The sequence below is a fragment of the Pelobates fuscus genome, chromosome 5 (assembly GCF_036172605.1).
Source record: "Pelobates fuscus isolate aPelFus1 chromosome 5, aPelFus1.pri, whole genome shotgun sequence".
Taxonomy (NCBI): Eukaryota; Metazoa; Chordata; class Amphibia; order Anura; family Pelobatidae; genus Pelobates; species Pelobates fuscus.
In genome coordinates this window covers 387,111,413-387,131,554 of record NC_086321.1, presented here as the reverse complement: position 1 = coordinate 387,131,554, position 20,142 = coordinate 387,111,413, and the positions used below count along the sequence as shown (strand labels likewise).

At 43.4% G+C, this 20,142-nt stretch overlaps 1 protein-coding gene across 1 annotated transcript in view; it reads left to right on the top strand.

The window, feature by feature from the left end:
- SLC39A11 (solute carrier family 39 member 11) overlaps positions 1–19,839 on the top strand; it is a 308,809-nt gene extending 288,970 nt beyond the window's left edge. The window contains exons 8-10 of the mRNA XM_063456363.1: positions 14,100–14,198; positions 18,227–18,385; positions 19,204–19,839. Of these exons, the coding sequence (XP_063312433.1) occupies positions 14,100–14,198; positions 18,227–18,385; positions 19,204–19,282 (337 nt within the window). The 3' untranslated portion in view covers positions 19,283–19,839. The remainder of the gene's footprint in view (positions 1–14,099; positions 14,199–18,226; positions 18,386–19,203) is intronic.
- Positions 19,840–20,142: the final 303 nt, after the last annotated feature.

Below are 20,142 nucleotides of genomic sequence, written 5' to 3'. Positions count from 1 at the left end.
CTCACATTTCAAGGAGCCTGTATAAAAAAACTGGCTCAGTATTAAGGCTTGTGTGCTTTTTATGGTGGCACCACCCTTCCATTTAAGCTTGGAGTAGTTCTCATGAATAAAACATAAAAGGAGAACAAACCAATGTGTAGACTGTAGCGATAAAAACACGGATGTAGGGGGCGGAGCCGAACAGCCAAGCTGAACAGACGTGCCGAGACCCAGCTCCTGAACCAAATCGTCCTTTTATGGGGAAAAACTCACGAATCTCGGCACGTCCAACTCTAGAATAGCTCCTGACAAGCGGAGGGCACCCAGGCGCACAACCCGATACCTCAAGCGAGCAGTGCGACCGCCGGGTACCCAGATCCAACTATTGAGGCCTGCTGACACACCAACATGCGGCACACTCCCATGGGCAGCGCGGGAGAGACGGACGCTCTCTCGCGACTCTCACACCCAGCAGAGGTACCGCAGAGCTCACGTTCCCCCCCTATGGACCGGCGGGGTCATCCCGGTCCGTGCCACTCAGGGCCACAAGCTCCTTCAAGCTCCTGCGGGCGTACGCAACCCACAATCGGTTTCCAAAATGGCGGACGCCGACAGAGTTCATGGGCCCACACTCACCCAGCCTCTGCAAGTGAGACCTACAAGCGGGACACCCCACGAGGCCGGTATAAAAGCAGCCTTTGACCACTTCTGGGAACGACTATGGGCCACTTTGGCGCAGACCCGAACAGCCAAAACGGCCTCCCGCAAGCCAATCACCCCTCCGGCGCATAAACCAGCACCGACAAGCATCATAGAGCTACTAACCGGGACTAAGCGAGATAGAAGAGCGACGGCTACCCCCCGACTATTATGCCGCAGACCACGCATCGGAAACTGCCTACCTGGGTCCCGACACAAGCGGAGAACCCACAAGCGGAACCCACAGCTGCTCAAGCACAAGAGAAACAAACTGGGGACTTCTCCGTGGCTCTCAGCCAACAGAGTCAAGATGGACACACAGCGCATTGCCCGCCAACAAACCAGCAAAGCTGCTACAAACGCCCTGAGGGGCTCTGACCCTCTGCTCGGAGGAAACACCCAGACATCTACTCGCAGGTCAGCATGGGGAGAGGCGAAGCAGACACGTCGCCGAGAACATAGGCTCACCACCCAAGGTACCCATGAAAAACTGGGGAGTTGCAGCGGAGCCTCCTTGATTCCCAGCGGTGCCGAAGTCTTACTGAGCCGGGACTGCGGAATCGGCTGAAGCCTTGGTCATAGGCGCTGAGCCTACCTATTGCTCAACTGACTCACGAAGCTGTTTTACATTATACTAGTTTATCTTCGTATAGGCATTACTAAATCTTATAATCTGCTAAAGTTATGTTTTACCATATTAAACACTTAGGAGTATACTCTAGTTAACCACTTAAACTAACCTCTCACCTATGCCGCACACCTGTCACTCTAAACGTAACTTTTATTTGCACATGCTCAAACAGCCTAGCACAAACACTACAGTTCACTACTGATCTAATGCTTGTTATTCTATACACACATATAGTGCAAGATCACTCTATGTTAAGGAGACTAATGCTAAAGCGACAAATGTTAAAGCGACAAATGTTAAAGCGACAAATGTTAAAGCGACAAAGGTTAAAGCGACAAATGTTATAGCGACAAATGTTAAAGCGACAAATGTTAAAGCGAAACGTTCACTACAGTAACCAAGCCTGTATCTTTACGATGTTCACACGATGATTTAAAACACAAAAAATATGGCGATCTTTCTTTGGAGGGCACTGCATACCTTCTTGTTATTGTTAATCTGTGTTACCCCACAATGCCTCCTTTTTTCTATTCTGTATCCCATAACGTATATGCCATAATAAAAGAAAGATTTACAAAAAAAAAAAACACGGATGTAGAATAATAGATGTGGTGCTCACCTGGTCCTGAGCCTATGGGTCCCGGCTCTAAGGTGTATAGATGTGGTGCCAATTTAAATAGGGATGGCACTGCCCATATGAAGATTTCTAGAAGCTCCAAAAAGGACTTGAGCAGGATATCTTGAGTAAAATAACACATTTATTGATATACAATAATAATAAAAAATAAATGGTAAAAAAAGTCCTTTTAAAATGGCCAATCGCGTTTCACTCTCAATAGAGCTTCCTCAGTCAGCTGTAATGATGGTCCTCTGAAAGGACATTTATAATGGAAGAATGAGAGTGAAAATTTGTTATTTTACTTAAGATATCCTGCTCAAGTCCTTTTTGGAGCCTCTAGAAATCTTCATATGGGCAGTGCCATCCCTATTTAAATTGGCACCACATCCATACACCTTAGAGCCGGGACCCATAGGCTCAGGACCAGGTGAGCACCACATCTATTATTCTATATTCTACATCCGTGTTTTTATCGCTACAGTCTACACATTGGTTTGTTCTCCTTTTATGTTTTATTCATGAGAACTACTCCAAGCTGAAGTGGAAGGGTGGTGCCACCATAAAAAGCACACAAGCCTTAATACGGAGCCAGTTTTTTTTTATACAGGCTCCTTGAAATGTGAGTGTACAGTTCACTACGATATTATCATTTCTATATTGTCATTTTAAATACCATCTGCACTATATTGTATGTTTTTGTATCTTTTTTTTGGCATGTACTTCATATTGTACTATTGAATCAAGTCACGCCTGGTAAGCTTTATATTTGTTTGAGCGCTCCACTTATAGGTGTAGGTCTTTGTCACTTATACCGCACTGTATTTTATAAGATTGTCTAGTGGAAAAGATGATATTTCCACATAAGTGTATAGAGCTGCTTGCTGATCACTCTTATTTTTGTTTAAGCACTTTGTTACACACTTTCCTCCATGAAAGGAGGTAACTTTGGATTGGTATTCATAGATATTGTATTATTACAGCTCAGTGTATTTTATATGAAATAATACAATGAGCTGTAATAATACAAGGAGCTGTAATAATATACTGAGCTATAGTGATGTTACAAGGAGCCCTTTGACAAGATAAACGCTCTATTTCGGATGGTTTAATTCACCAATCAGATACGTACACAATAATGGCGATCGACGTAGTAATAAGCTTCTACTTAGAATTTCACATAAATAGCAAACCAGATCTTTTTTTTATTTTTATGTATTGTGTTAATGGCTCAGGCTTTCGTAATCTCATGAATATAAATTCATATCACAAAGTTTACTTTAAAAAAAGAAAAATAGAATATAAATATTTAGAAAAAAATCACGAACTCGTATAAAATCACTGTGTGTATATATATATATATTGTTTGTTTGAAGTTATTACTCTAGATATTTAGAGAATAATACCCCAGAATGTCTAAGTGAAACCTACTGTATAATTAAGCTCATTGGGAAAGCTGTGAAAATGCATTATTTTGGGAGATATTCCAATCATTTTAACAACTCTGTAATCATGCAATTCAGGAAAATCGCTCAGATATGTGTGTCTGCTGCCACCTGGTGTTTAGAGCTGGTTAGTGCAGTATTGGCGAAATACTCCATATGGTGAAGGGATCATTCAATTTCCTCCTTAGAACTCTCTTTTGATAAATAGAAACACAAACCATTGTTTATTGTCCAAGAAAGATGTTCAGTCTCTCAGCTGAGTCCAGACAAGCTCCAGGATCCCAGTTACATGGTGCTGGATAGTGAGGGCCACTCTGGACACACAGTGACGGAATAGAGATGGCATAGATTGCTGGAGGTGCCTTCTCCTTTGCCTTTGAGGGCTCCATAATCTTGAGAAGTACTTGCAAAGATTATAGCATTTTAGGCCAATTTAGCAGAACTCTACAATGTTTTCCATTTTTTGTTAATTCATAGTTTAGAGAAAGAGGTGTGTGTGTGTGTGTGTGTGTGTGTGTGTGTTAGCGATCAAGGGGTTAATGTACTGTTGCTGAGTAAGTGTAATAATGCAATAAGCTGTAATAATTAATATTATTATTTCATTATTTATATGGCACCATCAGATGCCGTAGCGCTGTACAATGGGTGGACTAACAGACATGTAATTGTAACCAGACAACTGGATGTACAGGAACAGAGAGGTTGAGGGCCCTGCTCAATGAGCTTACATTCTAGAGGGAGTGGGGTATAGTGAGTGACACAAAGGGTAAAAGTAGGGGTACGAAGTAGGTTGTTAGAAAAGTATTCATTGAGTGCTTAGTAGGTAATTTTGACAGTTGCAGAAGAGGAGTCATGGGGGATAGGGGATACAAACCTGCTAACAGTTTAATTGATGTGCTTTCTCAAAGAAGTGAGTTTTCAATGATTTTTTGAATGAGTGGAGACTGGGTGAAATTCTTACACAGAAGGGAAGGGAGTTCCACAGAAGAGGTGCAGCCCTGGAAAAGTCTTGGAGGCGAGCGTTAGAGGTGGGAGTACGGACAGAGGATATACTTTGTCACAGCGTACGGGCCTTGACAGGACATACTTGTGTATTAGGGAGGATAGGTAGGTTGGAGCAGCATTATGTAGGGACTTAAGTTTTGGCCTTGCGTTCGGTCTTGGTTCGTGGGTATAAACGGATGAAAATACCGAATGAAATGGCTTTTGCTTGCCTTCATGTAAATACCCTTGTTCGGATGATTCTTTCTACCGAACGGCGGCTCGTTCGGTTGTTTCCGCACAAAGTTATGGAAGTCTGAAGGTCTCAGCGGTGTTTGCTTAGTCAAGTGTCCGATTTGGGTTCCAGACACTCGACGACCAAACACCGATGTTCGGGATTTAAGATAGCCGCCGCCACGTGTTCGTATTCCGAATAGCGGCCACCCATAGAACAAAGTACCATTGCCAATTAGGGGTTTGCAACATTGTTGCGAGCGGTAATGAGAGGCACACTTATCCCTGGGGTGGTCTGATTGTTCGGTAGTTTCACTTGTATAGTAAACGGAGTGATTTTACCGAACAATTAGTCGAATGCTGCATACAATGTGAACACATAGAACAAGCAATACACAAAAGCATACTAAAATACACTAATTTTGAGGACAGCCTTAATGCAATCTGCTACAATGCGCGCTATGTTTTTGAGATGGAAGCGACAGGATTTGGCGATTGATTGGACATGAGGGGTGAAGGAGAGGTTGGAGTCAAAAAGAACACCCGAGGCTGCGAGGTAGAGGTGATGGTAGCGCCGTTGACTTGCAGGGAGACAGACACGGGAATAGTAACTCTTGAGGGAGGAAAGACCAGAAGTTCTGTTTTGGACAGGTTGAGTTTAAAGAAGTGAGCAGCCATCCATTTGGAAATCGAAAGGATGCAGTCAGAGACATGAGTCAAGATGGGCAGAGAGAGATCAGGAGAGGACAGGTCGATTTGCTGGTCATCCGCATAGAAATTATAACTGAAGCCAAAGGAGCTGATGAATTTACCAAGGGAGGCAGTGTAGATAGAGAACAGTAGGAGACATAGGACAGAACCTTGGGACAAAGAGTGGTTGGGGGGAAGAAGCAGAGTCAGAGAAAGAAACACTGAAAAGAGCACTGGGAGAGGTAGGAGGAGCACCAAAAGAGAGCAGTATCCCGTAGACCAAAATTACGAAGAATGCGAAGAAGCTGTTGATGGCCGCGAATTTAGCAGCAATTACATCGTTGGATACTTTGGTCACAGCCGTTTCGACAGAATGACCAGCGCGAAATCCAGACTGAAGGGGGTCAAGCAGAGAGTTGGTGTCGAGAAAGTCAGTCAGTCTGGTGTACACAACTCTCTCGAGGATCTTGGAGGCAAATGGCAGTAGCGAGATAGGGCGGTTGTTGGATGGGGAGTTGGGGTCAAGACTGGGCTTTTTCAGAATTGGGGTTACAGTTGCATGTTTGAAGGGTGAGGGAAATGTGCCAGAGGGAAGGGAGAGATTGAAAATTTTAGTGAGGCGAAGAGCAAGATAGGGAGACAAAGTGTGGATGAGATACGAGGGAATAGGATCGAGGGAACAGGAGGTGGGGGAGGAGGACCGGAGCAGAGCAGAAACCTCTTCTGCAGTAGCTGGTGCGAATGAGTGTAGAATGGTGGAGCAGGTGGGGTTGGGTGATGTAATGGTAGGGGAAGCAATCTCTTTTCGGATTGTAGAGAAGTGAGATGCAAAGTTTGTGGCGGACAAGGTGGTAGAAGGAGGGGGCATTAAAAGTGTGAAATAGGTGTTTGGGTTGATGGGACAGTGTGCTTATGAGGGTGTTAAAGTAATTGAGTTTTGCAGCGGAAAGAGCCAGGCTGTAGGAGCGCAGCATAAATTTATAGTGGAGGAAGTCAGATGCAAAGTGAGACTCTCCAGCAGCGTTCAGCAGTTCTAGAACATTTTTGGAGTTAACGGGTCAGCTTGGTGTGCCAGGGTTGTAATTGGGGGCGCTTGCTGCGTTTATTTGTAGGAGAAGCCATGATGTTGAGTTGAGAGGAGAGAGGTGAGGTAGCCGAGTTCGGGCAAGTTAGATTTGAGATGGGTAAAAGGAGAGTATTGAGTTTGGTGGAGAAATGCTGGCGATCAAGGCAGCTGAGGTTTCTGCGAGATTGGAGTGTTGAGGGTGGTGAAATTTGGGTACGGGGTATGCTGATGTCAAATGTTAGTAGATGGTGGTCAGACAAAGGAAATGGAACAGTGGAGAGATTAGAGGTGGTACAGAGATTGGTGAAGATGAGGTCAAGAGTGTTTCCTGCTGTATGAGCTGCTGAAGTAGACAACTGTGTGAGGCCAAAGGAGGAGGTCACAGAGAGCAGACTGTAATGATACAATAAGCTGTAATTATACAATAAACTGTAATGATACAAAAAGCTGTAATACAATAAACATTAATAATAAACTGTACACTGACTAATAATACATTAAGCTGTAATAATACAATGAGCTGTAATATTGTAATGAGCTGAAATGTTACAATAAGCTGTAATTATACAATATGCCGTGTCTAGCATGAGATCAGTGGACTCTGCAGACACTGGCCGTCTCTGTCCTGCTCTGTAAGAAAGAGACTTTAAATCCAGTCACCAGAGGCTATCCGGTCCAACCTCCCAGGCAAGCATTCTACACAGAGAGAGCTCAGCCAGTCTCTGCTGGACTGGACCAACAAAGGCTAACGGGGGGTGGGAGTTGTTGGCTGTGGTGCACAGACACAATCTTGCTTTCCAACAAACAGTAAATAAAAATGTAGCATAATCCAGTGTGGGCGATCACTATGAAACCAGCGCCCTAACCAGGGTTACCATGATGATTGCCCTGTGAATGGACCCCGTCATCTAGTAATACTTTAAATGTCTGAAATTGACAGGAATGTTTTAGAGTAGTCTTACAGCTGGCTGAGGGTTATAGGAAAAGTAGTTCCAAAACATCTGAGCTCCCAAAGTCAGCTACTAGTTCAATCTTATTCTAGAGTGTAAGCTCTCGGGACAAGTACCCCAGGTTTCTCTATGTGCTTATCTTTACAGCTTTGCCCCAGAATTGCTAGTTATACAGGACCCCATTCCTTTTCTCCTCCAGTAAGAGGGAGCCATATTATTCTATAGTGTTCATCCTGAAAGGGGTTTCTGTTGCCCATGTGCCATCACACAGGGTATTAGTGGGAACAGTCTGCATGCTTGAGGACGGCCCTTGTTTGGTCCCCTCCACATGGGGATTCGCCCGCAGGGGCTCAGCTAGAGACAGAGCAGGATGCGGTCCGGATTGGACTCTTTTGTGTGGCACAGTCTCCCTGCTGGCCCAGACGGCTACACACAGCCCAGTTATAAAACACAAGGGACATTGGAGACAAGATGGCTGTGTGAATGTCAGTTCCCACACAGAGCTTGAGGTAGGAAGGCGTAGGACGAGGTCCAATTATGGGATGCTAAGAAAAGCCTCATTAATGCCTTCGTAAAGCCATAGGAACTTTTTGTGTTTATTCCCTAAACTGGGATCTGTGGGCAACTGACAGCTGGGCTACAAATCTTCGACCTGAATAGTCCAGATTAATGGGAGTTGTATTTCAGCAATAGTTGGCTGTGTGTAATAAAGACATTTTGGGATTGCTGGAACATCCATAGAGAGGAAATGCTGGCTTGCACCCACAATGGCCGCCAACATTACCCACTCCGCTGACAATGATGGCCCTGTACACATGCGGATGTTATATTAACTGTTTCTCCCAATAAATGTGGTTGTGGTTTCCTGGGGCAAGTTGTGTTAGTTCAGGTGTTTGAGGGAGAGATTGCGAAGTGGAATCGCACTGTTATTTCAGATGTCATAGAAAAGGAGGATATTTAGATTTCTTTGTAGTCTGGATTCTGGTGGAATAACAGGCTCATTGTGAGCTCAGCCAGCAGCAAGTGGTGATCAGCTGCTCAAAGCATGGGGTTTATAGGACTGTATAATTAACCCCTTCTGTGCTACAAACTGAACACTCCACAATCCAATCACAACGTGCTATGCAGCAAACTGAGCACGATCACAAATCCCTGCGCACATACAGAACTGGAGGATTTTAGAATCACTCCAATGGTAATTAAAGTGTAAGCTCACCTGCCCTGCACAGGTAACTTTTTGCTTTATGTGTAATGACTACTATAGGCATTGCTGCCGCCTGGGAGTAGTAGGAGTTTGAGTGTAGGTCTTATTTCTGTGTTTGTATTACTTAGCCATGTGAGCACGGTTAGGTTTAATACAAATACACCTTTCTGTCTCATTATGGAGTTGGCCTTTTTGAGGGGTATTCACGAAACACCACATTTTGTTAGGATGGACAAAGAATGACTTAATGCTGACAGCAATGACAATTCTCATATATTCTATACGGCCAATTACGGTGAGCCTGAGTGAATCATCGCGCAATTTACCTGGATGCACTCGGTGTCCAGATTATTATCGAAACGTTCCCAGATTGGGAACATTCACAAAGCACCGATATAATTAACATTTGGAAACAAATGCATTGGGCACAGTCGCATATTATTGTTCATTTGCTTTTGATAATTGATCATTTGTTCGTATTGCCGACTGGTAGAGCTAGCAAATAGTTAATAAGCTGGGGACTTACGGTATCTACTAAACTGTAACTTAACGGAGGAGCTCTTCGTACCCCCACCAGTGGGCATCAGGTGAGGGATTGTAAATTAACCAAGGGAATGGACAGATCATTATTAAAAAAAATATTTAAAAACAGTCCGATAACACATCCCAATCCCTTAGCTATCCTCTGTAACCATACCTACCCCTTCCGCTCTCCCCAAAACAAACATCTGTAAAATTAAAGATTATACTACCATCAGAAGTCTTTATTTTAATTCTTTTTTTTTTTTTTTATCCCAGCCCCCAAAAGTTCAGCACTTTCAGTCCGGGGCCCCAGAGAGGAGGGTGATGGGATCTGTCACATGGCAGCCTCCTCTGATCAAACCGTTTAAAACAAATCGGAAGGGGTTCTATGGCGGACAGATTGATCTGTTTCAGGAAGAGTGAACTAATGCCCACATTTAGTAAATCCCCTCAGGGTATTTCAAATTTAAGGCCAAACTCAATACATAGCAGATTTATAATTTTTTTTCCAATTTGGATATTTTTATCTTAAATTTGAAATTCTGTTTGAATTGTCACTAGTGAATAACTCCACCGGTTTAGGGGGATGGCTATCGAATTCCAAGCCCAAGTGCGCTCATTGTAAGTTACTGGACACCAGCCCATAATTATAGTTTTCAGGCGGTTCTCTCGTTGAAGAGATTTCTCATTGGTGTGGAGGTATCGGCTGGGGTAGGACGCTATCAAACTGACCGTTATGGAACCAGCCGACGTGCCTAGCACAGAGACCGCGTCCATTCCTGCACCTCTTCCTGACACGAACAATGTACCAGTCACTAATGGCTGCTGTGATCCAAGGACAATCCTAGTGTAAAACTAAATGGACCCCAGAGCTTGCACTCTAACTGTTGTAGTTGGCCAGTAAGGTGATTCTCCTCAATCTACTTATTTCCTGTGTATTTACAGCCAGCACATTACCACCTTAGCTTCTCTCTTTTAAAATGTTACCATGGAGATTTAAATTGCAATAAGGATATAAATGTATGTCATTCTGGGACCCATTCCAGTTGGATCAATTATGGGTTTATTCACTGAACTCCAAATTTCATTTAAATACATTCTAATTTGCTAAAAATGGGATATATTTTAAATCTATTACTTATATAATGAGTTAGAAAACTTGAAGTACATTTTTATTGTATTTGTTCAAAAGAAAGATGGTGAGCTGCAGCCCCTTACCCAGGGGTAGGTCTAGTCACAATTTCTTATGAAGACCGCTGAACTTCTATGCCATAAACCAATGCTCCCTTTTCTCACCGAACGTGTTATGGCCTAAAGCTATAAATGTAGGGTGAACATTGAAGCGGAGAGGGAGATCCACAGTATCTCCGCTGGTAGGCAGGTACAGCATACAATAATCCCGGTAGGCAGGTACAGCATACAATAATCCCGGTAGGCAGGTACAGCATACAATAATCCCGGTAGCGTTCTAAGAATCCTTCCCTCCCAGGAACTAGACGACACATAGGCTGGGAGTCCACTGAGGTTTTTAATCACAGGTCACAGTATTTATGCAGTTACACATGTAAGGGGTTTCCAAAGTCACATTGCAAGGGCTGTCCAGTAGTGGACTACGTGGGGCTTAACTTTCAGGGCTATCCCCCACCATGCACTGCTGTACTAGAGAGATAATCACCCAAGAATGTATTGTTTATGGGAATTATCTTCTAGTACAGCAACATACATCATTTTACATTAAAATCCACGTGGCGAAACCAACCTCGCACTGGGCATTGGAGAAGCCTGTTTGCCCGCCTCCTGCCTGCTGACTATGGCCCCTGGGAGATTTGGCCCTTTAAAAACAGTATTTTAAGAACCATCTGGGGACATACTGTGACTTTTGGGAACAATGCCCCTTTAAGACTATGGCCCCTGGAAGATATTGCCTGTTAAAGAATATTTTAGCAGATTGGATTTTAAAAGACTTGCTGCCCTTTTAAATTGTATTGGAGCAGTTCTGCAGCTTTAAATTGGCACTTCGGATGCAGCCGAAGTGGCCGCCATTCAACAAACGACAAACGTATGTGTAGCCAAATCCATGGAACGGAAATCGGCTACACATTTCAACGAACACCGCTGACCCTTACCTTCTCCTACACTCCGTTTTCAGCTGCACAGATTAAGTCCCGTTCGGCAGTTTGAACTCACTGCTATACTAAGCTAAATGCACGAACGGCCCCGTAAAATAGACCGACCGCACAGCTCAAATCTATGGAACTGTTTTGGGCAGGAAAATGGTCATAACGCTAACTTTTTATCTACTAGAGGGATTTGTCTGATTTGTGAGAGTGTTTATGTCTAAAGTGTGCTGATTCTGAATATGTAGATTGGACGTATATTTTTAAAGTTATAGTACATGTATAAAAACGGTATTTTTCCTGCTTGTGATAATTATGTTAACCCATTGTGTACCATAATTATATCACAGGGGGGAGGAGTTTGTGTATAATTGCTGGGAGTGTTTTCTGTAATGAACGTGTGTTATTGGTTGTTCTGTAAAACCCTGTGGGCAGTACGAAGTTTGTGGATTGGGAAAGTTCTGATTGACCTCAGTTCTGATTGACCTCAAAACGAAGTGTCGTCTCGTTATTGGGGGAATTGGATTGTATGCTGATTGCCAGGAGTGTAAGATGATTGTATGCTTTTCCTGTTCAGCTGTTTACAACATTCAATGCTTGAGAGCATTCGTATGCTTCTCCGGTTTGCTGGTTGTGGTGTCTGCTGCAGTGCTTGGAGTCCTCAGGAAGCACTAGGAGCATCCCTCAACGGAGGTACCCAGTCGGGGTGCCAGGTGATCCGTTACAATCCATAACTGTAATAATAATCCTGACATTTAGCCAAAAGACCCCTTGGTACGTAGCTGGGATCTGAGCGCAGCATTGAGTGAACTAGCGCTCAGATCCCTGCACAAATAAACGAACGCCGTTCGAATTACATGATTAGACCAACCAAGTTTGAAATGACTGCACTGGCTGAGGGGATGAAACTCACGAAAGAAGCAAACTCCCGAACGGCTCGGAAGTCCAGCGGGGCTCGTGCCGCCGAGTAGACAATTTTAGTTCCAGGCACTCGATGGAAAAACCCCACTGGGTCTCCGAGAACAAAGATGGCTGCCGCCACGTGTTCGGTACACGAATACACGAATGCTCTAACCCTGCACTTGTGAGAGATGATACAGCCTGCACTTTTACATGCCTACATTTCACATAGGGAATACAAATACTGATCAGAGTAGGTAATATATATGAAGTACAAATACAGAGGTGGGCAGGCAATCTTAAAGGTATAACACTATATATATATATAACATAGCAGTCTGAAGTGGCTAGATTTGCCACAAACATGCAATCTGTTAAAAAGGCAGGGGGTGTAGAGCCTTGTCTCTTTAAATGCAGAATTCATAGGGTTAATGTCGCATTAGGTGGTATTTTTCCATCGGTTACAAATAGCGACGTTCTGGTTTTTATGCTGCAGAATGGTGGGTAGCCCTCGGGATCTCTCCTGTCTGCCCTGTAGCAAATATATTAACACAGTAAAGGAGTTTAAGCATACGTGGGATAGGCATAATGCTATCGTAACTATAAGATAAGGCCAGGGACTAATGAAAGTATTTAGAAAATTGGGCAGACTAGAGGGGCCGAATGGTTCTTATCTGCCGTCACATTCTATGTTTCTATGTTTCTATTACACTATAATGACTTCAGCTCTGGGTTTTGTTAACATTTGTTCAATTCTTCCACATTATCAGAAATGACTAGCTATTATAGGAAAGAAAGGCACAAGAGCTCAGTATTGCTGCACCATACCCACTGTGATACACTGTAATGGTTCTGGTACAGCGTGGCATTCGCTGTGGGTGGTAAGGGACATGGCACTAGTCCTTTATGTTGGACAATGCCAAGGGGAAATCGTCTTCAGCTATTCTGTATTTACCTTCTAAAACATCACGGAAAGGTAGTGCCTGTCTCCATTAGCACTGTGGCTCTGGAAGGGCGCCAACCCATTCTATAGCACCATCACCATTGTACTAAGTGCTGTATTGGGTCTATCAGGCTACCTTTGCAGCCCTACAATGGATCATATGGGGTGTAACGGACCGTTTCGCTCACAAGGGGATAAAAAACGTTTAGGCGATAATCCCCCTTTCCAGATACACAGGCAACTACTGCAAGCACCAATCTCCCGAACTGCAAACTACATGAATACTGGAATAGCGGAACAGGAAAAGCATACAATCCGCTTACACTCCTGGCAATCAGCATACAATCCAATTCCCCCCAAGAATGAGATGACACTTCAGCTTGAGGGTTAAAACAAGAAGCTAAGATTTATTCACACACTGTCTTATAAAGGATTCTCCCATGCAAGGGATGGATTTACAATACACCAATCACACAATGGTTACATCCCACAGATTCCCTCCCCTTAGCCTGAGAGGTAATCCAATTATACATACAGTTTAAAACATACTTTTTACCCAACTTTCATAACCCAACATATCAAAAAATGACATGAATCAGACCAGGGGTTCAGAAGTTAGTAAAATATCTTTTGGGCCCTGGCTGGCACATGGCGATCTGGCCCAGACCGGTTTCAGAGTCTTCTATTCTGGAGATAATTGAGAAGTAATTCAATTATCTCCCAGGACAGAGACAAGACTCCATTATGCACATGGTGAGCACAAAGAATTAAAATACTATAAAATACACAAAGTCACATGTTATACATAAAACACAGACATGTCACATATCCCCAGATAGCTGGGATCTGAGCGCACAAAACTACCGAATAGCGCTCAGATCCTATTCACACAGTTCAATTGCCATGGAGCTGAAGTCTTTAACTACACGAATGGGCTCCATGGCATGGCTATCTGGGTTAACACATTCACATAAAGTCGGGTCCATAGTCCAAAGGCAAGAGGCGGGCAAGCAGCCCCCTCCAAGGACACGTGGCGAGGTCGGTTTCGCCACATGGGGCTACTCGTAACTGGGTGGGCAAGTGGAACAATACATTCGATTACTTAGAGACTTTGTTTTACAGAAACCTGGCCATTGGAATTGGAATACAGAATTTCCCAGAAGGCCTTGCTGTGAGCCTTCCGTTACGCGGAGCAGGGATTTCCACCTGGAAAGCGTTCTGGTGAGTAATAGTGGCTGGTGGCCAGTCAGAGGTAAATGCAGCCACAAAGTGAAGAGAAGCTGAGATTAACTGAATTGTAGAACCATCTTTTTACAAGGAAACAAGAAATTGCTTGTGACGTAATCTCACGTGTTTCTGAAATGGGCTTTCGGCGCCCATCATCCACGTGAAGAGAAGGGTTAACTAGTTTCAAGGACAAAGTAGCTGATCTGCTAAACGTGCCTTTCGTTGTCAATTCTTCACATTTTGCAGTTACTGAGTAAAACAAATGACCTAGACCAGGACTGTCCATCTAGTAAACTTTTTTACCCAATAAATGTGAAGCTTGTCCTTTAAAACTGGTAACAGTGCCAGGGTATTGGGGAGCGTCGGCACACAGGATTCAGATACAGTTTTAACCCGTTCACTGCAATTTAGAGCCATGAATGAAGAAAAAAAAAAACTCCTTCAAAAAAGGGGTTACTCCCACTAGCTGCTATGATACCATGTATTACCAATCCCAGGACACTAATGCCATGAAGGGGTTAATTCCACTAGCTGCTATGATACCATGTATTACTAATGCCATGAAGGGGTTAATCCCACTAGCTGCTGTGATACCATGTATTACCAATCCCAGGATACTAACAGCGTGAAGGGGTTAATCTCAGTAGCTGCTATACCATGTATTACAAATCCCAGGACACTAATGCCATGAAGGGGTTACTCCCACTAGCTGCTATGATACCATGTATTACCAATCCCAGGACACTAACGGCATGAAGGGGTTAATCCCACTAGCTACTATGATACCATGTATTACAAATCCCAGGATACTAACAGCGTGAAGGGGTTAATCCCACTAGCTACTATGATACCATGTATTACAAATCCCAGGACACTAATGCCATGAAGGGGTTAATCCCACTAGCTGCTATGATACCATGTATTACCAATCCCAGGATACTAACAGCATGAAGGGGTTAATCTAAGTAGCTGCTATACCATGTATTACCAATCCCAGGACACTAATGCCATGAAGGGGTTAATTCCACTAGCTGCTATGATACCATGTATTACCAATCCCAGGACACTAACGGCATGAAGGGGTTAATTCCACTAGCTGCTATGATACCATGTATTACAAATCCCAGGATACTAACAGCGTGAAGGGGTTAATCCCACTAGCTGCTATGATACCATGTATTACAAATCCCAGGATACTAACAGCGTGAAGGGGTTAATCCCACTAGCTGCTATGATACCATGTATTACCAATCCCAGGACACTAATGCCATGAAGGGGTTAATTCCACTAGCTGCTATGATACCATGTATTACAAATCCCAGGATACTAACAGCGTGAAGGGGTTAATCCCACTAGCTGCTATGATACCATGTATTACCAATCCCAGGATACTAACAGCATGAAGGGGTTAATCTAAGTAGCTGCTATACCATGTATTACAAATCCCAGGATACTAACAGCATGAAGGGGTTAATTCCACTAGCTGCTATGATACCATGTATTACAAATCCCAGGACACTAACGGCATGAAGGGGTTAATTCCACTAGCTGCTATGATACCATGTATTACCAATCCCAGGATACTAACAGCATGAAGGGGTTAATCTAAGTAGCTGCTATACCATGTATTACCAATCCCAGGACACTAATGCCATGAAGGGGTTAATCCCACTAGCTGCTATGATACCATGTATTACCAATCCCAGGATACTAACAGCATGAAGGGGTTAATCCCACTAGCTGCTATGATACCATGTATTACAAATCCCAGGATACTAACAGCGTGAAGGGGTTAATCTCAGTAGCTGCTATGATACCATGTATTACAAATCCCAGGACACTAATGCCATGAAGGGGTTAATTCCAGTAGATGCTATGATACCATGTATTACCAATCCCAGGATACTAACAGCATGAAGGGGTTAATCCCAGTAGCTGCTATGATACCATGTATTACCAATCCCAGGATACTAACAGCATGAAGGGGTTAATCTAAGTAGCTGCTATACCATGTATTACCAATCCCAGGACACTAATGCCATGAAGGGGTTAATTCCACTAGCTGCTATGATACCATGTATTACCAATCCCAGGACACGAATGCCATGAAGGGGTTATTCCACTAGCTGCTATGATACCATGTATTACTAATGCCATGAAGGGGTTAATCCCAGTAGCTGCTATGATACCATGTATTACCAATCCCAGGACACTAATGCCATGAAGGGGTTAATCTCACTAGCTGCTATGATACCATGTATTACCAATCCCAGGACACTAATGCCATGAAGGGGTTAATTCCACTAGCTGCTATGATACCATGTATTACTAATGCCATGAAGGGGTTAATCCCAGTAGCTGCTATGATACCATGTATTACTAATGCCATGAAGGGGTTAATCTCAGTAGCTGCTGTGATACCATGTATTACCAATCCCAGGACACTAATGCCATGAAGGGGTTAATCCCACTAGCTGCTATGATACCATGTATTACCAATCCCAGGACACTAATGCCATGAAGGGGTTAATCCCACTAGCTGCTATGATACCATGTATTACCAATCCCAGGACACTAATGCCATGAAGGGGTTAATTCCACTAGCTGCTATGATACCATGTATTACTAATGCCATGAAGGGGTTAATCCCAGTAGCTGCTATGATACCATGTATTACCAATCCCAGGACACTAATGCCATGAAGGGGTTAATCCCACTAGCTGCTATGATACCATGTATTACCAATCCCAGGACACTAATGCCATGAAGGGGTTAATTCCACTAGCTGCTATGATACCATGTATTACTAATGCCATGAAGGGGTTAATCCCACTAGCTGCTATGATACCATGTATTACCAATCCCAGGACACTAATGCCATGAAGGGGTTACTCCCACTAGCTGCTATGATACCATGTATTACCAATCCCAGGACACTAACGGCATGAAGGGGTTAATCCCACTAGCTGCTATGATACCATGTATTACCAATCCCAGGACACTAACGGCATGAAGGGGTTACTCCCACTAGCTGCTATGATACCATGTATTACCAATCCCAGGATACTAACAGCGTGAAGGGGTTAATCTCAGTAGCTGCTATGATACCATGTATTACAAATCCCAGTACACTAATGCCATGAAGGGGTTAATCCCAGTAGATGCTATGATACCATGTATTACCAATCCCAGGACACTAATGCCATGAAGGGGTTAATCCCAGTAGATGCTATGATACCATGTATTACCAATCCCAGGACACTAATGCCATGAAGGGGTTAATCCCAGTAGATGCTATGATACCATGTATTACCAATCCAAGGATACTAACAGCGTGAAGGGGTTAATCCCTCTCGCTGCTGTGATACCATGTATTAACAATCCCAGGACACTAACAGTGTGAAGGGGTTAATCTCACTAGCTGCTATAAAATAACGAATAACGAAATTAGGTGTTCGTACGTTCCTTTGTTATTTCGATTAATTCGTGTTTCTGATGAACGAATAGCAGAAATTCCTGCCCACATTTCTGACAAGAGCAAATGCCTTCATCTGCCCTTACTAAGATGGCGGCACCCAGGACCTAGGTCCAGGCATTAAATAAACTCTTAAAAAATGTAAAATGGGGGGCCTTGCCCATAGTAAAGAAGGGAATCAATGCTTTCATTTGGGGATTTAGAAGATGCTGGACATCCTCATGCAAAGTGGAAGAAGGGTCCAGCATTGTTACACTGAGTCGAACTCTGTGAAACAGCAGGAAGCGCCTCTAGTGGCGGTCTGGTAGACAGTCACCAGAGGCAGACTTAACCCTGCCATGTAAACATTGCTATTTCTATAAAACTGCAGACTGCAATGTTTTCAGTTTCAGGCTTAAGGAGACAGGGAGACTGAACCCAGACCGTTTCAATAAGAAGTGGTCTGTGTGCCTACAGTGTTCCTTTAACTGTCTCTTTAACTGCAACATTTAATATAATTTGACAGTTTGCTTACATAACCTCCTTTCTCTTGTTTATTCCCCATTAGGTATGGACAGTTGAGTGGTATGGTTGAACCCATCGCTGGCGTTTTTGGGGCGATTGCAGTTTCTTTGGCAGAACCGCTCCTACCGTATGCATTGGCTTTTGCAGCTGGGGCCATGATCTACGTCGTGAGCAACGACATTATTCCTGAAGCACAAACCAGGTAAGAACAATAAAAAAATAGTAAAACACATTACATAGAAACATAGAATGTGACGGCAGATAAGAACCATTCCGGCCCATCTAGTCTGCCCAGTTTTCTAAATACTTTCATTAGTCCCTGGCCTTATCTTATAGTTAGGGTAGCCTTATGCCCATCCCACGCATGCTTAAACTCCTTTACTGTGTTAACCTCTACCACTTCAGCTGGAAGGCTATTCCATGCATCCACTACCCTCTCAGTAAAGTAATACTTCCTGGTATTATTTTTAAACCTTTGTCCCTCTAATTTAAGACTATGTCCACTTGTTGTGGTAGTTTTTCTTCTTTTAAATATAGCCTCCTCCAGGGGCGTACCTAGAGCATTTGGCACCCGGGGCAGAACCTGTGTTTGGCACCCCCTCCACCCTCACCCCACTTTAAAATGTAAAAAACCTGCAATATTTTTAATGCATGTTTTCGCCCACGGATCAGTTTTCGCACTGGGGCCCCATGGGTTGTGTGTACGCCACTGTATGTAGGGTAATATCTTCTTGATCCAAGGATAAATCTGACTGCCATTCTGGGGTCCTGGAGTCATTTTTTTCCTATTTTGTTGCAAAATTGGAAGTGCTTCAAACTGGGGTGTTTGCCTTCCTTTGGTGTGATGTGAGAAAGGCTGAACTCGATGGGCGTAGATTCTTTTCAGGCTGTGTAACTTTTTTTAAGATTGCAAGTTCACAAATAAAGTGCATTGTGGCAAACACAAACACCGTTTTAAACGGTCAATTCAATGAGTCTGCCCAGTTTAAAGAGGAATAAATGAACTGTGTTTCTTCCTAGTGGAAATGGTAAGCTGGCCTCCTGGACTTGCATTTTGGGTTTTATCGTGATGATGTCACTGGACGTCGGCCTGGGTTAACATGCGTCTACGACGTACGACCATGAAGAAGAGAGCCATGTAAGCGCTGTGCGCTCGGGGTCCAAGAAGAAGACAACTGTTTACAGCTTTTGATTTCTTTCTATTTTTATTGATTATTGGAACGCAGTGTTTATTTATGTATTTAATAGATGAATCAGAAATGATTAAAAAGGGCTGGGATTGTCTCACAATCTGAATTGGTCGGAGGCTGTGATTGGGAGTAGTGTAAGAGGCACAGGGGTCTAGATGTAGATGGTGTTAAAGTATCTGTTATGTAGAAGTTAGGATCAATGCTAAACTAAACACGGTATAAATATCACACAAATTGGCTGCTGTCCCTCCCTTATTTCACTGAACACCATGGAGTTATCAAGCAAATGTTATTACAGAAGGTGCTAAGAAAGCATAATGGCTGCTCCCAGTCTCTTCCATTTGGTAATATATTTACCGAACTACAATTGTGGGGCTGATGGGATCATTTATTACCACTGCTCGCATGGTACTGCCCATTGCGCAGGATAATAGTTTAAACTCTGAGCTGCCAATTCAAACTACCACAATGTGGTACTCTCGCACCTAGTGCCTTTCTGTGTGGGTTTGTTTTGGATCAAACATGTAAAATGTGCCTTTAAGAGATTTAGTATGCGCTGTGAGCTGTATGAAATGATTAACTGAATGTCTATGAAATGTTTTTAATGTGATTTTTATTATGAGAAGCTGTGTGTCCCTAGGGCTGAAACTTGACTATCCATTAATGTAATTAGGTTGTTAACACTGAATTGAAGGTAGAGAAACCCACAATGTTGTACGTCTGGAACTTCTGATTAGACAAACCTGTGGTTTGGGGAATGTAATAAAAA